This window comes from Camelus dromedarius, chromosome 3 (genome assembly GCF_036321535.1).
Source record: "Camelus dromedarius isolate mCamDro1 chromosome 3, mCamDro1.pat, whole genome shotgun sequence".
Classification (NCBI taxonomy): Eukaryota; Metazoa; Chordata; class Mammalia; order Artiodactyla; family Camelidae; genus Camelus; species Camelus dromedarius.
This window is the reverse complement of record NC_087438.1, coordinates 685,344-704,459: the sequence shown is the minus strand read 5'-3', so window position 1 is coordinate 704,459 and position 19,116 is coordinate 685,344. Positions and strand designations below refer to the sequence as shown.

The 19,116-nt window shown below is 64.1% G+C and overlaps 1 protein-coding gene across 2 annotated transcripts; it reads right to left on the bottom strand.

Moving 5' to 3' along the window:
• Positions 1–657: 657 nt before the first annotated feature.
• Positions 658–18,782, bottom strand: SLC6A19 (solute carrier family 6 member 19). 2 transcript variants are annotated; one of them, XR_010377866.1, is made up of 14 exons: positions 18,498–18,782; positions 11,757–11,897; positions 10,666–10,803; positions 10,235–10,416; positions 9,820–9,930; positions 9,497–9,609; positions 7,411–7,539; positions 7,152–7,308; positions 5,260–5,464; positions 4,963–5,122; positions 3,315–3,477; positions 2,198–3,204; positions 1,480–1,569; positions 658–1,195 (listed from the first exon to the last, which is right to left on the bottom strand). XR_010377866.1 is itself a non-coding variant. In XM_064479217.1 (12 exons), the coding sequence occupies exons 1-12, from the start codon at positions 18,697–18,699 to the stop codon at positions 3,001–3,003; spliced, it is 1,905 nt and encodes a 634-aa protein (XP_064335287.1). In that variant the 5' UTR covers positions 18,700–18,782; the 3' UTR covers positions 2,194–3,000. The 2 variants fall into 2 exon arrangements, 1 of the variants encoding a protein (XP_064335287.1); XM_064479217.1 differs by lacking the exons at positions 658–1,195; positions 1,480–1,569 and having other exon boundaries at positions 2,194–3,204.
• Positions 18,783–19,116: the final 334 nt, after the last annotated feature.

Genomic DNA, 19,116 nt, shown 5'->3' with positions numbered 1-19,116 from the left:
GTCCCCCTGCAGGTGTGATTCTCATCATTTAAAGGAACGTCCGCGGGGCCAGTTAATCGGTAACGCGGTAACGGCCGCAGTGCCTCCCTGACCCGCGCCCTTGAGCCCGTCCCACTTCGTGCCCGGAGCAGACAGCCTGCGGGCTGGGGTCACCACCAATAAGAGAACCTCGAGGACCCCGAGGTTGTCTGCATAAAATTGCTAATTTTTTAATTACCCTTTGACAGGGAGATAACACGTGGCTGTAGAAATGGTTCCAAGTGCCCAAGCGCCCGCCCTGGCAGCGACGCCCTGCAGACACCCCGGCAACATCACAGCCGACGCGTCAGTTGAGGTCTCGTCCATCACCGGGGGTCCCTCCGTCCCGGTACGGCCACAGCTCTGGCGGCCTCCCTCTGCTCTCTGAAGCTGCGATTTGTCATCTCCAGATCATTTTATAAGCAGACTCACACATGTGACCCGGGGGTCGGCCGCAGTCTTCGGAGGTGTGTGGGTCGGGGTGGGAATCAGCCGCCCCTTGTAGCCCCCAGCGGTGCGCCATGCCCGCCACTCAGGGACAAGGAGGGGCCGCGGGGAGTGAGCGGGGCTGGCCGTCTGCGTGTGGAGGGTGTGGGTGGTGGGTGAATGCCCGGGGGTGTCTGCCAGGTCGGTGCCACGTTCATTTTTAAGCCACATTTATTTCCCTAAGAGCTTTCCAACCTTCTCAGACTGTCTGAATGTGAACTTCCCATCTGGTTCCAGGTAGTCCTCTTCTGGGGACGCCCAGGCCAGTTCCAGGAGACGCAGCCCTCACCTCTGCGTCCAACGGCAGCCCAGGGCCCAGGAACCCACGCCGGGCGTGAGCCCACCGGGAGCCTCGGAGGGGGCGGGCAGAGGGGAGGGCGCTTGTACCCCTGAGGGCCCCCTGTGGGGGGTGGTGACAGCACACGGTGGAGGTCTCAGCCGGACTGAGGGACACACGAGTCCCCCCAGCTCTGCTAGGAGCACCTCCTTTTGGCTGGAGGGGTGATGAGCTGGCCTCCCCCTGGGGCTCCCTGGACACCCAGGCCCCCCACCCAGCAGACGCTTCCATGAGGACGGCCTGGCCCTGCATCCACAGTATCACACCCGGACGCTGCATCTCACAGCCAGGCTGCACAGTTCCAGACGTGCGGGTCCTGGAGCACAGCCCCAGGGGACACATTTTAAAAGATTCCTTTTTGGGTGAGAGGGAAGTAAGAAAAGGGAGGATCGGAGAAGAGGGAACAGGAGGGGAGGCGGTGCTGGGGGAGGGGAGGAGGTGCTGGGGGGAGGGGAGGAGGTGCTGGGGGGAGGGGAGAGCGGCCCCAGGTCACCTGCACAGGCCTTTCTCTCTGTCCTTTCCTGCTCTCGTCCCCTGCCACCCCACCCAGGGACCTCACCAGCAGCCCCTACCTCCTGAGGCCCAGGCCCAAACCCCCCCCGCACATCATGGGACCTCGGGCATGGTGGGGGGCACACCTGGGGATGCAGCAAAGCCACAGTCCTGCGCCGGCCCTTCAGGACTGGGCACGGCCGTCAGCTGTCCTCTGCACTTAGACAACGTTTAGGCTAAGAATATGAAAAGGAGTGAGTTATTTAGACACCAGCACCCACAAAACCCACATTTCTCACAGTCTGCCAAACACCGAGTGAGGGGACTATCAGCCCCACCCAGGCGCCCACGAGTGTGACTCCCCGCCACGCGCCCAGCTGGGGGGGTGTATGCAGGGGTCCCGACCAGAGTTTCCCCAAGGGAGGGCCAGGACGCCCTGGGGAGCAGAGGAGGTGGGACCCCGCGGGACACTGGGAAGTCTCCGAGTGCAGGAACATGGCGCTGGACCCACCCTCCACATGGGTCCCCTCCCTGAGAACTCTCACAAGGTCCAGTTTAACTTAAACTTCCAGACTTTTCATGGACAGTGGAGGGGACCACTGTGGAACAGACACCCCTGCCCCATGCAGCCTGGGCTGAGATTGGATGTCACATCCCTCCCTTGATGGGAGGAGCCAGCGAGGCACCAGACGAGTGGTCTCCGGGCCCTCACAGTCCCTGACTGCTGGGACACACGAGCTGTCCGCAACCTCGGTGGCCAGGGCCGAGTTAACCTGTAACCTGCCCTTTCCAACAACTGGCTAAATATTCACACAGTTAATATTCTCTTAAAAAATGCAAAGGGGGGTTTCTGCCTTAAATTACCCGAGTTGAGTTTTATTTAACTGTTCATCTATCCGTGGCAGCCAGAAACTTTGATTAAGTGGGTCACAATTCAGCACGCCAGAATGCGGCCCGGACACGGGACCTCTTCACTGGCCGGCGGACAGGCAGGCCAGCAGGATTCCACCAGCTTCTCTCAAGTTCATCAGCCTCTTCCAGATGGGGCTTGCGAAAGATGCTCCTGGACCCGGGGGAGAAGCCCCGACCATACCACGGGGGCCTTGGGTCGGGAGGTGACAGCAAGGGGAAGAGGCGGGGGCCAGAGACTCGTCCCAAAGGGGCCGACTCCCCCACCAGTGTCGCTCTGCTCTCCCTCTGAGCGTGTGTGGTGCAGGGCAGGACCGCACAGAGTCTGCAAGCACACACAGCTTTGCACACATGCACATACACACGTATACACGTGTGCACAGCACACACACTCACATGCGGATACACTCATGCATCAGCGCACATACATCTGTGCTCACACACATGCACACACACACATACATGTGCCTACACACTCACATGTGTGTGCACCCCTACCAGGAGGATCGCTCCTGTCCCCTTTAATGCACACACACTTACGTACACCCACACTGCACACATACATACACAGGCCCACACACCCACACACTGCATACACACCACACTTGCACTGTACACACACATGCACAACTCTAGGCACACACTTGTGCCCATGTCACATGCTCGCAATGTGCACACACTCGCTCACACACGGCACACGTGCGTGTGCCCCAGCCCCTCCTCCAACCCCAGCGCCTGCAGGCCGTGGGCTGGGCTGCTCAGGACCTCAGGTCCCCGTTCACAGAGGCTGAGGACGGTGAGCTGACCAGCCCCTGGTGGTCCCCCCGCCTCCGGCAGCGGTTCCTGATGAGCTTGTAGACTGCGAAGCCGGGGATGATGAGACAGGGCACCCCGGCCACGAGGACCACCACCGCGTACACCCAGGGCGGGTACTTGACCTTCTTGGACTTCGGAAACTCCTCCTGGAGAGAGAGCCACCACAGGGTGAGCGAAGGCCCCCGTGACCCTCCTGGCCTCAGGGGGAGGGGAGGTAGACCCAGGCCCTGCCGCCACCCGGAGGCCCCGGACTCACATAGGCAGGGTCCCAGACGCTGTATATCAGATCCTCGTTGACCTCGATCACGAGGAAGAACAGAAAGATGACCAGCATGAGCAGGGGGCTGACCACTCTCCACATGACTTGCCAGAAGATGTTGGGCTTGTGGCCAATCATGAACTCGATGTCCCTGTTGAACCTGGAACGGAGGCCGAAGGGAGCCGTCACCAGGGGACGTGGACGAGCCTTTAATCCCAAGAGGGCAGAGGGCCGGCAGCCCCTCCACGCCCGGACAAACGGTCACCATCCTGTGATGCCGTACCCTGACCCGTCCTCCATGACACCCTTCTGGGCAAAGACGCGTCTCCCCTGGGCAGACGCCCATCAGCGCAGAAGGAGCCAGTTCGGAGCCTCCAGGACCCCCCGCCGCCCTGCAGTGCCACTGCCCAGCTGGACTTGTGGACTCAGGTCAGAGGCCTCGTCCTCCTCAGGCCCCTGCAGGCACTTATGCCAGTAGGGTCAAAACTTCAGGGGACGGAGAAGAGAGGCCGCCCAAGCTCCAGCGTCAGCCTCCTGGGCAGGATGGCGGCCCTGAGCGTGGGCAGCCGCACCCCCTCCGCCCGCCTATGCCCAGCTCCCTGCTGCACAAGTAAGTCTGCCGTCTGCGGGAGTCGGAACGGAGCCAGCAGGACGTGAGCTGTCCGGGGCCCGGAGAACCCGGAGGACGCGCTGGGGATGGCCAGACGCCCAGGCCCTGTGCCCGGGCCAACCAAGCTCTCCTGCCTGGGGCGGTCCTCCCTGAGCAGCGACCCGCGGCTCGACGGGGCCGGTGTCCTCAGGCCGTTCGCAGGTGGGTGGTTTCCCGCCTGCACCACGACCAGCGTCACAGGCGCGGCAACGTCTGCACGTTTCATTCTAAGCACCTTCCCCGGCGTCCGCTGATGCCCCGCAGAGCAGGCCTGCTGTGTGCCCCCGCCTCCCCACAGCACCTGGGCTGGCTCAAGCTGCGTTGCTGAGAGCGTCCCACACGAGTGTCCTTCCACACATGTGCTCTCAGGGGACAGCGTAGGGGCCCCAGCCTGGCAGGCCCCGTGCAATTAATGCTAACAGGTTCTGGCGGATCATTTCTGGAGCTGTGGTGAGTCCAGCTCCTATAAAACACGGGTGCTGCTTCCTGGGCTCCCACCCGTCCGTGATGGCCGATAACATCCTGAAAGTTTGGCCAAGGGGGTGGCTGACCAGGCCACATTTGTCTGCCTTCCTCTGCTTGAGCCACTGTCTGGCTGAGGGGCCCTCCCCGAGCCCCGGGGTGTCGGAGTGGAACACCCAGTTCCCCACCTCGGATGGGCAGGGTCCCCGGGGAAGCCTTTACCCACAGCAAATGCCCACCCTGTCCTCCAGCCTCGCCTCTCCCCAACTCAGCCCCCAGACTCCACAGCTCCTCTGCTCCTCTGTGTCTTAGGTCCCGGGGCATCTGGAAGCTGGATGGCGTACTGTTTGCATCGCCCCGAATGGGCATCCAAGCGGGATCCATCTGCGCTCCCTCCCGCCCCCCAGGGCCAGTCCCACACCCAAAGCATAACGTCCCAGAGGGGAAATGCACGCTGGGGCCCGTGTCATGGCTGGCCTGCCTCCCCCATCCTGAATGCTCCCCTCGGAGACAGCCCAACGCCTTCCCTCCTACCTGTCCACGCCGTACACGTAGACGACGGAGAACATCTCGAAGAAGGCGATGATGAGCAGGGGGATGGAGCCGGCGTAGCTGTCCAGCAGGGACAGCCAGTACTGGCCGGAGTTCAGCGTGAAGATGAAGGCGATGAGATAGGTCCCCAGGCAGATGAGGCCTGCGGGGCAGACGCAGGGAGGACACCGGCTCCATGTTGGCTCGGGGCCGGCTGCTCCCCTCCTCCAGCAGCGGCACTGCAGTCATGTCCCCCAAGGCCTGTCCTCACGGCTCCGCCTGCACGGCCCCAGCCCCTACCTGTGAGCAGTTCCTTGGGCCACTTTTTGGGGAGGACATTGAGGTCCTGCAGGGGTATGAGCACACCCTCCATGTTCCCGAACATGGACGACAGCCCCAGGCAGAAGAGCATGACGAAGAAGAGGACGGCCCAGAGCGGGGACAGCGGCATCTTGGTGATGGCCTCGGTGAAGACAATGAAGGCCAGGCCGGTGCCCTCCACGCCCTGCCGGGGCAGACAGGTCAGCCACAGCCGCCCCCCCGGCCGCCCTTAATGGTCCCCCCGCCCCGTCACCAGACAGCTCTCCACCTGCTGAGCCAGTACCGCACAAGTATCGGGCTAATTTGAGCCATTTTGTGAAATGACCAGATTTTGCCTTTTAGTCCCAAGTGTATTTTCAGAGCTGAGGTAGTTTCAGAGCGGGGCAGTTGTACATGTTGTCCAGCAATGGTCAGGGCGCATGCTGCCCGGACAGACACACGCACATACCACCGTCTGCTCAGACGGGGCTCTGCCCATGGCTGGTCCCAAGCACCGAGTGACTTCAACGGGGCCTGAGCGGGTCCCCTAAATGGACACCCAGGACATGCACCGGTTGACAGTCAGAGCAGCCCGTGGGGCAGGCAGTGTGCACAGACGGGCCCGCGAGTGCGTCCATACTCCACACAGGGCCCTGGGCTGACCCTAAGCCCCCGCATCCAGTCCTATGTGGGTCAGGGGACCTCAGGCAACAGCTCTCCCATCTCAGGGTGGGTTCCTGGGAGTGGAACTTCCGCAGAGGTGCCTGTGCTGGGAGGGACTGAGTTAGGAGCCAGTGGCTCCTCCAGGGAGTCCAGGGCCCACGCGGGAGGCCCCGGGATTCCATCAGGAGCCAGGGACCCCAAGGCAACTTAGCAGCGTATATGTGAGTTCCCAGGACAGTGAGCTGACCCTTCCACATAAGGGCTCAGCTCTGCGGAGAGGAGAGCCTGGGGCAGTTTGAGAGAAGTCCGGCAACCACACCAAGGTAGAGCGCGTGGCCACAGGGAAGAGTGAAGCTCTGATCCACCCGGCACAGGGTACGTCTGACAGTGACTGAGGGCAGCCGGCCCAGCCCACGAAGGAAAAGCAAATCCCCAGAGACAGAGGCCACTCAGCTGTGCCTGGGGCTGGGGGCAGGGCAGGCTCGCGGCTAAGGGAAAGCTTCCTGGCGGGCATGACTGCAGAAACTTACCAGAACCCAGCAAACTGCAGAGAACAGTCAAGCCTCAGTGCATGGACTCAGACCTCAATAAGGTTGTTTTTTAAAAAGAAAGGAAATTCAGACTCTCCATCACCATGTCAACGCCCTCTCTCTCGCCCTGCGCTTGCCTGCAGAGCCAGGCAGAGTGACCCTCTGCTCTGTGCATCCTGCTGCTGGGCAGATCCAGATCGTGCTACAACTGGAGAAACAGAGCCAGGTCCTCAAAATGCTCAACACGCCCTGAAATATTGGGCATCTCCAATCAAGAAAACTGCAAAAATTAAATTAGTAACTGTTGGCCCATGAGCCTCCCAGCATGAAACGTCAGTAATCGCTGGGCATCAGTGCATCAGACAAGGGTCTCCCGGCACCGTGACGGCCAAGACTGTCAGCCAGTCCAAAATAAAATGTGCCACCAGCTGCCAAGTGACTTCAAAAGTGCAGTTATAATAACTCTGACTTTCTTGTGGCAGGAATTATAGTAAAAATGGACCATGCGGTGTTTCTGTGTGTTTGACATGATGCTGGGGAGTCAGGCCCATGGAGGCCCTTGAACTGGGGCTCATGCCTGGGGCTCCCAGCACCCACGGGGCAGGAGGATCAGGGCGGGCACATGGTGGGGGTCGGGCCCCTGGGAACTGTGGTCTGCCCAGGGCTGGCTGCCGCCTTGCCCTGCAGCCCAGGGCCCACCTCGGAGAGGAAGGACTTCATGTCGCAGGTGTGGAACTTGAGCTCCGCGTAGGCGGCGGGGTCGGAGGCGTTGCACCACTGCTGCATCTCTGCGAAGTTCTCCTGTGTCACGTTGCCCTCCGGCAGATCGAAGCCATTGATGAGGGTCAGGATGTTCCTGGAAAGGCAGCCAGGCTGATGCCGGCCTGGGAGGGGGCAGGCCCGGCAGCCTCCTCGGAGGCGAGGCACACGGCCACTGGAGCATGGACAGGCCACTCACGTGCTGAAGCAGTCATCGAAGCGCTCGGTGGCGCGGAAGCCGATGATGGAGTAGACCACAGTGGCCGCGTACACAGACGTGAAGCCGTTGATCACGGACACGATCAGTGAGTCCATCTCGCAGTTGTTGCTGCGGACGAGGGCAGTGTCCGGTCGCCACAGGCCCAGGGCCCCACGTCCACCCACCCAGCCCGTGACAGCACGGGCAGGACGGTCAGAGCCCTGTCTCAGGCCGGCTGTGGTGGAGGGTGCACAGCCCACCTGTTCTTCCACAGCTGGCCGAGTGCAAGGTGACGGAGGCTGTCCTCAAGCCCTGCCGTGACCTGGTGGCCCCACAGTCCCCCTGGAATCCCAGGGGACCCCAGATCGTGTGCAAGTCCCTGCTCAGCCAGCATCTGCTCTGGACTCAGGCCAGTGAGTCGTCAAACCCACGTGGAAAGGACGGCCCAGGCCTTGACCTTGCCGCTCTCCAGCCACAAAGGCCTCGAAGAGACAGCCGGGGCCAGGGCCCCCACCTCCTCCTGGCCTCCCCGCCTCCACCCTCCGCCCTCCTTCCTGCCCCGCCAGCGCCCCTCCTGCCCGCCCAGGCCCCCCTGCTGGGGCCTCCCCCCTCCACCTGGACACCTGAAGCCGTCCTCAGCTCGGCACAGTCCCTGAGCCCCTACCTTCCTCACTTGGACACCTTCCTTCCAGATGCTTCCGTCAAAAGCCAGTCCCTTCACCCTCAGGGAAACGCAAATCAAACCCCAGAGACACCACCCCACACCCACCACGACAGCCAGAACCAGGACATCAAAGGATAACAGGTGTGGGGGATCGGGGCCTCTCGCGAGGCCGGAGGACTGTGACCCGTGGCGGCCGCGTGGAGAACAGCTCCTCTCGCATGAGACCCAGGGCTGCCACACAGCCCAGCAGCCCCACCCCTGGGGGCACCCGCGGGGAGAAAGCAGGCCCGCGTGAGCTCGCGTACACTCGTTCACAGCAGCGGGGGTGGGCACAGCCCAGAGGTCCAGCGGCAGGGCGACCGTAAACTAGCCCGGAGTGGCCCGTCCACACACGGGTACGACTCGGCCGCGAAAGGGAGGAAAGCGACACGGGGCAGCACGGACGAGCCTCGAGGACCTCACGCTCCTGGGAGGAGCCAGAGGACCGACCCGGAGGGGACAGACTGTGAAAAGCCCAGAGACCGACCCACCCAGGGGAAGCCTTCGAGTGCTGCTGGGGCCGCGGAGGCAGGCCACGGGCTTCTTTCAAAGGTGGAGATCATCGCGCAGTTCTGAACACACTAAGCCCACGGGACCGTGCACCTGGAGGGGGTGGCTTGTGCGGCGTGGAAGCATCCAAGTAGAGGGGCTGTCACCGCGTACCCTTAAGTCTGCTGGACCGCACGGCGCCCGCAGCCCCCACCCCCACCCTCCTCGCGGCCGGGCAGCCGCACTCACCCTTCCTTGTCTGAGTCTCTGCTCATGTGGCGCTGGAGCCCCAGCCCCCGACCCACAGCCGGCCCGGCCCCCCCCGCCGGAACCCCCATCCTGTCTGTGCCTCCTTTCCTGTGTCTTACCACCTGCAGCCTGGCAGGCCTTGGCCTGCGGGTTTGCCTCTGCCAGACGCAGGGCCCAGGACGCAGGGCACTTTTGGTGGGGGGACGCAGCAGGGACTCTGAGTCTGTGAGAGGAACTGCCACTCCTGTGCTCCTCTGGAGGCCCTGGGGGCTGCAGCCCGTCAGTGTGGGTGTCAGCCGCGGTGGACTGCAGGGGGCCCGCATCTAGGGTCCTGGGTGCCGAGGGGCAAGCAGGGGAGGGGAGAGCGCCTGGGCTCGCTGTCCCCAGGGCTGAGGCACAGAGGGGCGGCCAGACAGTCAGCAGGCCTCTCTCTCAGCGCCAGCTTATGAACACGCCCCCTGACAGTGCACAAGCCTCTTTCCAGCCCCACACCCCCCATCCAGAGGATTCGCAGCAGCGCCTCCGGGCGCATGTGTTCCCGGGACCCACGCACTGTCCCCTTCCTTCCACTCTCACGGCCGATCCCCACTGGGTCCGGTGGGGGACCGAAGTGCCTGGTGGGGCCCGGCGGCCCCGCGCACTCACTGGACGGAGTTGTAGCTGGAGAAGGAGATGAGGCCCCCGAAGGCCAGCGAGAAGGAGTAGAAGACCTGCGCGCCCGCGTCCAGCCAGGTGACCGGGTTGGCCAGCTCCGTGACCTGCGGCCAACGGACACCCTCAGCGCACGCCACGAGGACCGGCCCACCGGAGCGCCGCGAGCCGGAGGCAGGGTGCCTGGCTGGGTGGAGGTCAGAGGGCAAGGGGCCCCGAAGCGGTAGCCGAGGACCCTCCACCCAGCACACTCGCGCCCTGGGACCCTGGACCGGCCAGGGCTGTGGGGTGGAGCAGGCAGGCAGTGGGAGGCTCACGTTGGGCGTGAAGAGGAAGACGATGCCGCTGGTGGCGCCCTTGAGCGTCAGGCCCCGGATGAGGAAGATGGTCAGGACGATGTAGGGCAGCGTCGAGGTGATGTACACGGCCTGGGGAGGGCAGGTGTGGGCTGAGGGGCCGGGCCAGGCCACACAGGACCCGCCCTGCCCTCCTCCGAGTGCTCAGGCCCCAGCCTCCCTCTCTGCTTCCCACTATGGTCGCTGTCTGGCTCCTGCCGATCAGATGAGCACACCCGTGATCAGCTTCTTAAGCGTGTGTCTGAGAGCCGTCTGGACCAGCACTGAACCTCGGGCGCCGGCCAGGGCAACCAGCCGAGCCGGCCGTGACCCTCGGAGCCGGACAGCAGCGGCTCGGGAGCCGCGCCCCCGCGAGCGCCCGCCCGCCCGCCCGCACCTTGCCCGTGGTCTCGATGCCCCGGATGACGCACACGTAGAGCACGCTCCAGGCACAGGTCAGCGAGAGCAGGATCCACCACTGCACGGAGCCCGAGGAGTTGATGGACGTGGAGATGTTGAGGGTCTCCCGGTACCAGAAGTAGTCCACGGGGGAGCTGCGGGCACACTCCTCCACGTAGCCTGGGATGGGCATGCACGGTCAGCGTGAGCCACGGGGAGCGCGACCCACGGGGGCCTTCACCAGGGATGCCTGCTCATGTGCGCCCCCGTGTGTAGGCATGGGGCCACGCCAGCTCGGGGCGGGGGGCGCGGGGGGTGGGAGCAGGAGGGAGGAGGCAGGAGTGCAGGCCCGGCGCGCTCACCACGCACATGCCCGAGTGGGATGGGGTGCGTGTGCAAGTGTGCAAGTCTCATGTGAGAAGGGCTCACCCGTCTGGTTGGCGTTGAGCGGGCACTGGCTCCAAGGCAGGGGGTCCTGGAAGGAGTTGAAGAAGTACCACATGACCCAGGCGATGATGGTGTTGTAGTAGAGGCTGACCATGAAGGACACGAACATGGACGCGATGCCTGCGGGGGTGGGGGCGTCACCGGGAGCGGGGACGGTGGGGGCAGGGCTGGGGTGGGGTCACTGCTGGGGTGGGGGGCAGTGCTGGGGTGGGGTCACTGCTGGGGTGGGGGCAGTGCTGGGGTGGGGGGCAGTGCTGGGGTGGGGTCACTGCTGGGGTGGGGTCACTGCTGGGGTGGGGGCAGTGCTGGGGTGGGGGGCAGTGCTGGGGTGGGGTCACTGCTGGGGTGGGGGCAGTGCTGGGGTGGGGGGCAGTGCTGGGGTGGGGGCAGTGCTGGGGTGGGGTCACTGCTGGGGTGGGGGGCAGTGCTGGGGTGGGGGCAGTGCTGGGGTGGGGGCAGTGCTGGGGTGGGGTCACTGCTGGGGTGGGGGGCAGTGCTGGGGTGGGGGCAGGGCTGGGGTGGGGTCACTGCTGGGGTGGGGGGCAGTGCTGGGGTGGGGGCACTGCTGGGGTTGGGGGCAGGGCTGGGGTGGGGGCAGTGCTGGGGTGGGGGGCAGTGCTGGGGTGGGGGCAGTGCTGGGGTGGGGGCAGTGCTGGGGTAGGGTCACTGCTGGGGTGGGGTCACTGCTGGGGTGGGGGGCAGTGCTGGGGTGGGGGCAGTGCTGGGGTCACCTCCTCACACACTGTGTGTGAGTGAACAGAGGAGTCCCAGACAGCAGGGGGCAGCCCCAGAGGTCAGCATCCCTTCTGGGCCCTACTCTGGGTAGGGAGTGTGGGGCTCTGCTCTCCCCACGTGTCTACCCCTCCCAGGCCCTGGGTGCCAGGAACTTGGGACGATCTCTGCTGGTCCCTGGTGGCCAGGACCCTGCAGACCACGCCCCAGCGACTTTCTAAGGAAGGGTTTGCAAAGGCCTCAAGTTTGGGGCCGTCAAGCCCCAGGACCGTCCCTTCCCTGGAAATGTAAAGGGAAGGGGGCCCCAGGCTGGGGTCACCCAAGCCCGGGGGGACACGCACCTACACCCTTCAGGGCGGGGTGGATGGCGCTCCAGACGCCCACGCTGCCCTTCCGCAGCCTCTGCCCGATGGCGAACTCCAGGTAGAGCAGGGGGATCCCCTCCAAGACCAGCAGGATGAGAAACGGGATCATAAACGCCCCTGCAGTGGGGGCGACAGCGTGGTCAGGGACAGCTGAAGGCCACCTCTGGGGACAAACTTTGTCCCAAATACAAAGGATACTGCGTCAACAAACCCGAGAAGGCCATTGGCATGTTTGGGGGGGGCATCTTGTGTCACCTCCCAAGTGTGTCCAGTTGGTCTGCCGTCCCCACAGGACGGTGCCCGCCCTGCAGCCCCAGGAGAGTTGGGCATGGTGTCTGCGTGGGGGCGGAGCCTGGGGTGGGGGCGGAGCCTGGGGTGGGGCCGTGGCCAGGGTGAGCCCCTCCAGGAGGTGTGGACCCTTGAGGCTCCATCAATCAAAATCTGGGAGGGGCGGACAGGAGGGGCCCTGAGGAGCCCCGGTTCAGAGGCAACCGGACATCATGCAGAGGGGGATCTCAGCCCGAGGATGGGCCCTGCTCTGGGGACACGGAGGAGCTGGACGCAGGCTCCAGGGCCCGGCCATACTGGCCAGGAGCTCTGTGGATGTCTCTGAGAGTCCGTGAAGGGCGGGGACCTGGGACGCCTGCCTTCATGGTGCGCACGGTCCCACCCAGCGGTGGCGTCTCCTCCCTTCCACGCCCCTGCCTGCTGCTTCGTCCTCAGCTCCCCACTGGCTGTGTCCTGAGCCCGGTCGGGCCTCCAAGCTGCCCCTTCCGCCCGACCCGGGCTCTGGGGAAAACTGGGAGTCTCTCCAGGTGCACAGGGCAGGGGACTGCGCACAGCAATCCCGCAGAGATAGCACAATCACGGTTACCAAAGGTCACTGGCGCGGTCAGGATGAAGCTCGGCAGCAGAGAACAGGCGATAAGAGCTGGAAACACTGTCGCAGCAGGACTCACAGTGTAGGCAGGGCCTCGAGGCCGGGGGCCCTGGACACCGGGAGCCACGATCCCCGACCTGGGATGCTGCTCCGGGGCCACCTCCCAGTGCCTCCTGGAGTCTGGCTGTGGGCCTGCCGAGTGAGGGGGTCATCCGGGACACCCCCGGCTGGGACACCCCAACACCTGGCGCATTTGTGCAGCCCCATCCTCCTTTTCCCAACACACTCGTTCTCTGTGCTCCCCCAGGCCTCCCAGCTCCTTCACTTCCGTCCCACCCTCTCCCGCACCCCCTCCTCCCCGCACCGGCCTCCGGGTCAGTGTGGGTGTCAGACCCGAGCTGGAGCCCTCACTGGCGTGGCGCTGCATGTGTGCATGTGTGCCTGTGTGTGCACATGCATGCGTGTACCTACGCGTGTGGGTCTGAGGGAGTGCATTTTTGAGTGTGCATCCACATGTAAGTGTGTGGATAAGTGTGTAAGCATGAGTGTGTGGGTGTGCCCACGTGTGTGCCCACGTGTGTGAGTGTGCCCGTGTGTATGTGTGCACGTACAAGTGCGTGTGTCCACGTGTGTGTGTGCGCGTGCTGAGTGGGGGGACCAGGGGGTGGGCGAGGGAGGAGCAGGAGGGACCTCAGTCCTTTCTGTCTCTCAGTCTCTGTCCCGCCCCTGGGCTCCTGGGTTCACCTCTCGCCTTTTCTCTCTCTTCCTCCTCCTCTGTCTGTGTCTGTGAGGCCCTTACACTGGGGGGCCCAGGCCCCCAAGGCCTTCCCCGGTCTCCTGGCCGCAAGCCTCTCTCCACCTGGGGCTCCGGGGACAGGCTTCTTCTGGTGCTGGGGCTGCACGGGGGCCGAGGGTCAGAAAGCCAGAGGTGCGGCGTGACCCAGCAGGGAGGTCAACTTAACGTGCCATCAAGAAAGAGCAGAGAGTGGTGACAGACACCAGGAAAGGAAGGTACACGGCTGGATCCCCTGTGGGAGGCGGGGAGGGGAGCCCCCTGGGTCTGGGGGCTGCAGGGTTAAGGGCAGGATTGCGGCGATCCCAGGGTCAGTGAAGGTAAAATTAAAATAAGAAAAGATTTGTCTCTCTGATGTTTTCTCAGAAGCTTGATTTGAAAATCTTTTGGGCAAAACTGCCAAGAAGAAATGAGACTACAGTTCTCAAATGTCCTTCACCTATCCCCTCCACTCATGATGCCAATTTTACCCCGTCTCCCTGCCCCTTCACCTCCATCAGAAAACTCCTACTCATCCTTGAAAACCCCACTCAGATAGCCCCTCCTCCAGGAAGCCTCCCCTGCTGCCCATGGTCCTGGCACCCTTCCCTCGCACAAGCTCCTCCTGGACCAGGGGCTCAGATCTGATAGAGGATGGGTGGGTGGGCCCCTGCACACATCCACTGCACCCTCCAGAAGTGGGCTGGGCCCAGAGAGCCCTCCTGAGTCCCCACGTTGTGGGGTCCACCAGCCTGTCACCCCCCACCTGGCAGCACCCTCCAGGAAGCAGGCACTCAGCACCTTGTTTCCAGGGATGGGCAAACTTGGCTCCTTTTCTCTCAAGAAACTCAAGCAACACCAAACCCCAGGAGATATGAATCTTCCCTTTTAACCAGCCACTCCCTTGTGGAGAAGGTGTGGAGGAGGAGGGGGCAGGCGGAGGAGGGAGGGCGACAGGTCTTAGCGAAGGAGGAAAGCCATGTAAGGGCCAGGCGCCCAGCGTGGTTCCAAAGGTCCTGGGAGACGGATGCAGCCCCGCGGACAGACACAGGCACAGAGGGAGGCACGGGAGCAGCAGGCGAACCCGGGTGCTTCCTCTCTGAGAAATCAGGGAGGAGGGGCTGCTGGGAGGGGGCCTCGGGAGTCCCTGGCGCGGCCTCAGGCGGAGGGTCTCTCGGGGCACTGCACTTTAGTTTACCGTTGAAGGATGACCGCACACCTCCACGGCCTTCCAGCAGGAAAGCGAAGTGGAGGCTGAGGCTGTGCCCCCGGGTCTGGACTTTGGTTTACACTGTGACCTGAGTTGAGGAGGAAATTTGGGGGTCGTTCCCATTCCCGGGGCCTTGTGCGTGGAGTGAGCAGCCAAGGCCGATGCCCCCTCTGAGGGCCAGCCTCCCCCCAGGACGCTGCCCGCCACCCCAGGTGCCCACGGAGGGGCCAGGGGTCCCTCTGAGTTTCCCTGAAGGACAGGTGAGGACCGCGGCCCAACCCTCGCCAGGGCCTTCCATGCATCCCCTGCCAGCCCCACAGTCCAGATTCACACTGTCCATGAGAAGTCACTGGACTGCGGCAGAACCATCCTTCAGGAGGGACCAAAGCAGTGGTGGCGGGTTCTGCCCTCCTTAGGTCTGGCACTCTTCCACTAGCCACTCAGGTCCTGTCCTTTCAGGCTGGTTACCTGGTCTGATCTGGGTGTGGGGTCCAGTCTGCATCTGGCAGAGTGACCACTGGAAGGGCCGGCAGCTTGCAGAGAAAGTGGCAGATCTGAGGGTCCTGAGGTCCTGCCTACTGTCACAGAAGCTGACCAGAGGGCCTGGGGGGTGGAGAGGAGGCCCGGCGGCGGGTAGTGGGCAGTGTGTCCAGAGTCTAGAGATCACGCCCCAGAAGAGGGACCTGCACCTCGCACGTCCGAGGGCCTGCTCTGCCCTCCTTGCCCGGACCTGTCCCCTAGGGCCCCTGCTCAGCCCCTTCTGCAGCCAGTGTGCACCCTGGGGTTTGGGGAGAGGTGGGGTTTGGGGAGAGGTGGCCTTTGAGATGAGCGTGGGTGTGGACAGAGCTGGGTTTTGGAGGCTGGTGGCGCACCGGTGAGCACGCCTCCTGGAATTCAGACACTCTGCGGAGTGCGGGATGGGGGTGGGGACCAGAGAGCTAAACTGGAATGTGGCCTCCAGATGGGGGCTCTTGGTCAGAGTGAGGACAGACAGACGGCGTGCGCACTGCCTGTTTGTTGACTGGACTTAGATCTGTGCGTGCAGACCCTCTGAGCGCTCCCCAGGGCTGCTGGAGGGAAAGGAGCTTGCTGGCCACGTTGGGTGGGGCCACAGAGATGGGAGGACAGAGGAGACTCCTGTTGTGAAGCCACCCTAAGACGCGGGTGTGGGGGGAGCCCGGGCCGGGGGAGCCGCGGAGAAGGAGGCAGAGAGACATCGGGGTTCTCCTCCCATCCCAGGGGTGGGGGGGAGCAGCAGACTCTTCTGAAATCTGAGCTGAAACAGCTGCGGCCCTTCCCCATCCCTTCCCGCCCACCTGCAGGGCTGCTCTGGGCCGGGTGCCATCGCCCCGCGTCCTGTGGCTGGGAGGACAAGCCTGCCTGCAGCGGGATGCTCCTTCCGTGTCCACAGACCCTGACGGCAAATGCAGACCCAGAGCAGAAGCACAGCTGAGGCCGATGGGTCGGAGGTGAGGGCGGCCGGGTGGCCAGGGCACAGGCCCCCTGGGAGGAGCCCCCGGTGCTCCCTGCACCCGCTGCTCGCGGACAGGCTGGGACCTGACGGGAGAGACCCAGAACCAGGGTCCCCAGCGACACCGTCGCCCAGGATCGCATGCACACGCTGTGCGGCCATACCCACAGCTAACACTGCAAAACGCTGCTGACCACGAGACTAGGCCATGGGCTGGGTCTTCACTGTGGTTTCCTCTACTTTCTGTATTACTTTTTTTCGTAATATAAAGTTAAAAATAAAGCAGATGATCATTTACTTTGTGAATTACCCAAAACTCCTGGAAATAACTGAAGACAAATTAAGTTTTCACCAAACCAGGACATGCGGTCAGAATTGGAAAGACCCTAGGACCCTCAGATCTGCCACTTTCTCCGCAGGCTGCACAACGGCCCCACCCCCATGGTGGCTCTGCGGGGTCAGAGTGTCTCCCTGAGAGGTCGCCAGCCGCCTTGTCCTCAGGGACAGCCTCCTGGCCGTGAAGGATAGGACACTGAGCCCCTGCCCGGCCAGCAGGCCCAGAGGACTGGGGGCAGGCCCTCCGGGTGGGGCGGGTGGACGAGGGGGAGGCGGTAGCTCACCAGGACATCAGGGGCTGGACGCCGCCCCCTACTCCTAGGCTGACGGGCCGGCCGCCTGAGGGGCCCCAGGCCGCCTCAGTCTATGGGGTGATGTGGGTCGTGCTGTCCACAGCGTCTGCAGGCTGTTCCCACGCTGCGCCCACAGACTCCAAGCCCCAAAAGCCCACCTCCGACAGCGAGTTCTTCCCAGTCAAGGGCCCACGCTCTCTGGGAGCTGTAGGTCCTGGTCATCGCCCTGGACAACCCCACTGAAGGCCTTAAAGCCGCTTCCAGCATATTCCTGGACACGGGGCCCAGCTCCGGGGCCTACCCCTCTCCTCTCAGGGACAAGCATCTGGTCTCCATCCCCAAAGCGGGTCCATCCCGAGCCGCCTGAGGGCCCTGCGTGCAGGGGGAGCAGACAGCCTCTCCCCTTTCTACCCACGGGGGACGAGGGCCCATCTAGTCCATGTGCTGACTGAGCAGGTGCCAGAGGCGGAGCAGGGTGACGCCGGGACCCTCCCGCAGGCCAGCCCCCGGGGGATGTGACTGGCCAGTTCCAGAGGGAGGGGCACCAGCCTCACTGGGGCAGCTGGGAGGCCAGATGCAGGGACAGTCCCTGACCTCCAAGGCTCCCCAAGGCCCCCCAGGCACAGAGGCCGTGGAGTCTGCCTGGGAAGGACAGCTGGGCCAGAAGCTCACGAGACACACCCTCCCAGACATTCCAGCACTCAAGTCCTTGGCAATTCGAGGGGGTCACAGGAGCGACCCAGGAGTGGCCACTTCCACTTCTGCTTTCCTGGGGAACCATACCACAAAGCCCAGGAGAGCTTGCAGGGTCTTTAGGTTAGAGCCAAGCCACACCCGCTGACCCACGTTGCTGTGCGATGTCCAAGAGCCCAGCAAGCCAGCAGCACTCCCAGAGCATCCAACTGGCCAGCTCTGCAGAGCCCGTCTGTCCAGCAAGCACCAGCCCCTGCTCCAGACCTTCTCCCTGGGTCCAGCTCCCCTGCCCCAGGACGGCGTGGGGGCCATAGGGGACCACGATGTGACCTCTACTTCATGGACGCCAGGAGGGTGGATGAAGGGAGAAGACCAGAACCAGGGGCCTCTGCATCTGGGGGAAGAGGGCAGCCTCGACCTGGGGAGCTCCCTTGGAAGCCTCTGGTGGCAGCAGGATGGAGCTGAGGGTGGCCTGTTGTGGGGTTGGTGGCCCCCTGCCTCTGGCCTGGGCGTTTCTCTCTGGGTCACCTGCTCCCAGCCCAGCTCCCTCCTCTGTCCATCAGGGAGTGAGGTGCCTGCGGTGGGGGTGGGACACAGACGACACACTGGGAGGACTCGGCCCGCTGCCCGCATGGTGGACGCATGGAGGGCTGGCCTTTCTGCCTCTCAGGCTGGCACCTTCCATGCTCAGAGGAGGGGAGGGGGCATCCCCCAAGGAGCAGCTGGCTCCTCTCGGACCCCCCACACCCAGGTCAGACCCATTCTCTGGGAACAGGGCCAGGCTCCTGGGTCCTGGATTGTGGGGGCCTCCCCACTGTGCAGGCACTTGGACGTGGAGGAGCCGGGGCAGCAGTGCCCCCATGGCCAACCAGCCGGTGTGCCAGGACTCGGGGGATGTGGTCACACTGCGGCCCCAGCCCTGCCCTCCGTGCAAACGTGGGGCTCAGTCCACGGGTGGAGGCGGCGCACCCAGGGGAAGGCTGTAGCGTCCTGCCCGCGGCCCCCAGCGGGGCGCTGGGATGCGGACGTCCATGCTGTTGCACCCGGACGGACCCCGCCTACCTCCACCGTGGCTCTGGCACAGGTAGGGGAAGCGCCACACGTTGCCCAGGCCCACACAGAAGCCCACGCAGGTGAGCATGTACTGGGCCTTGTTGTCCCACTTGGGCCGGGAGCTTCTCTCCTCCTCCTCAATGTGCTCCAGCTGGCCCAGGGATGGGGTCCGGGCCTCCAGCCCCGGGTTGGGCAGCACCAGCCTCACCATCGTGGTCGCTGGGTGGGTCCTCGTGGCGTGCAGCCCCGGAGCGAGGGCGAGTGGCCGCTGGCCAGAGCCCCAGCACTTTATAGGGAACCTTTGGCTCCTCACCCTGAGCACCTGGGCCGAAAGGAAGCGTCAGCAGATCTGGAGGGCGAGTCCGCCAGACGGTTAATGCCTTATCGGCCGTGGCGCCTGGACCCTCCCCCGAGCAAGCCTGACAGCACAGGTGAGGCTCTCCCACCCCCGCACTCTGGGAGGAGGGACCTCATCCCACCTGGTCCTGCAGGACAGGGGTCTCCCCCAGACCCACGGAGCCTCTCCCATCAGCCACACCCCCACTTCAGAGGAGGCAGCAGGCCCTCTCCCAGACAGCGGGCACTCCCAACCCTGTTCCCTGTCTGGGTCCAGGTACAGAAGCTGGAG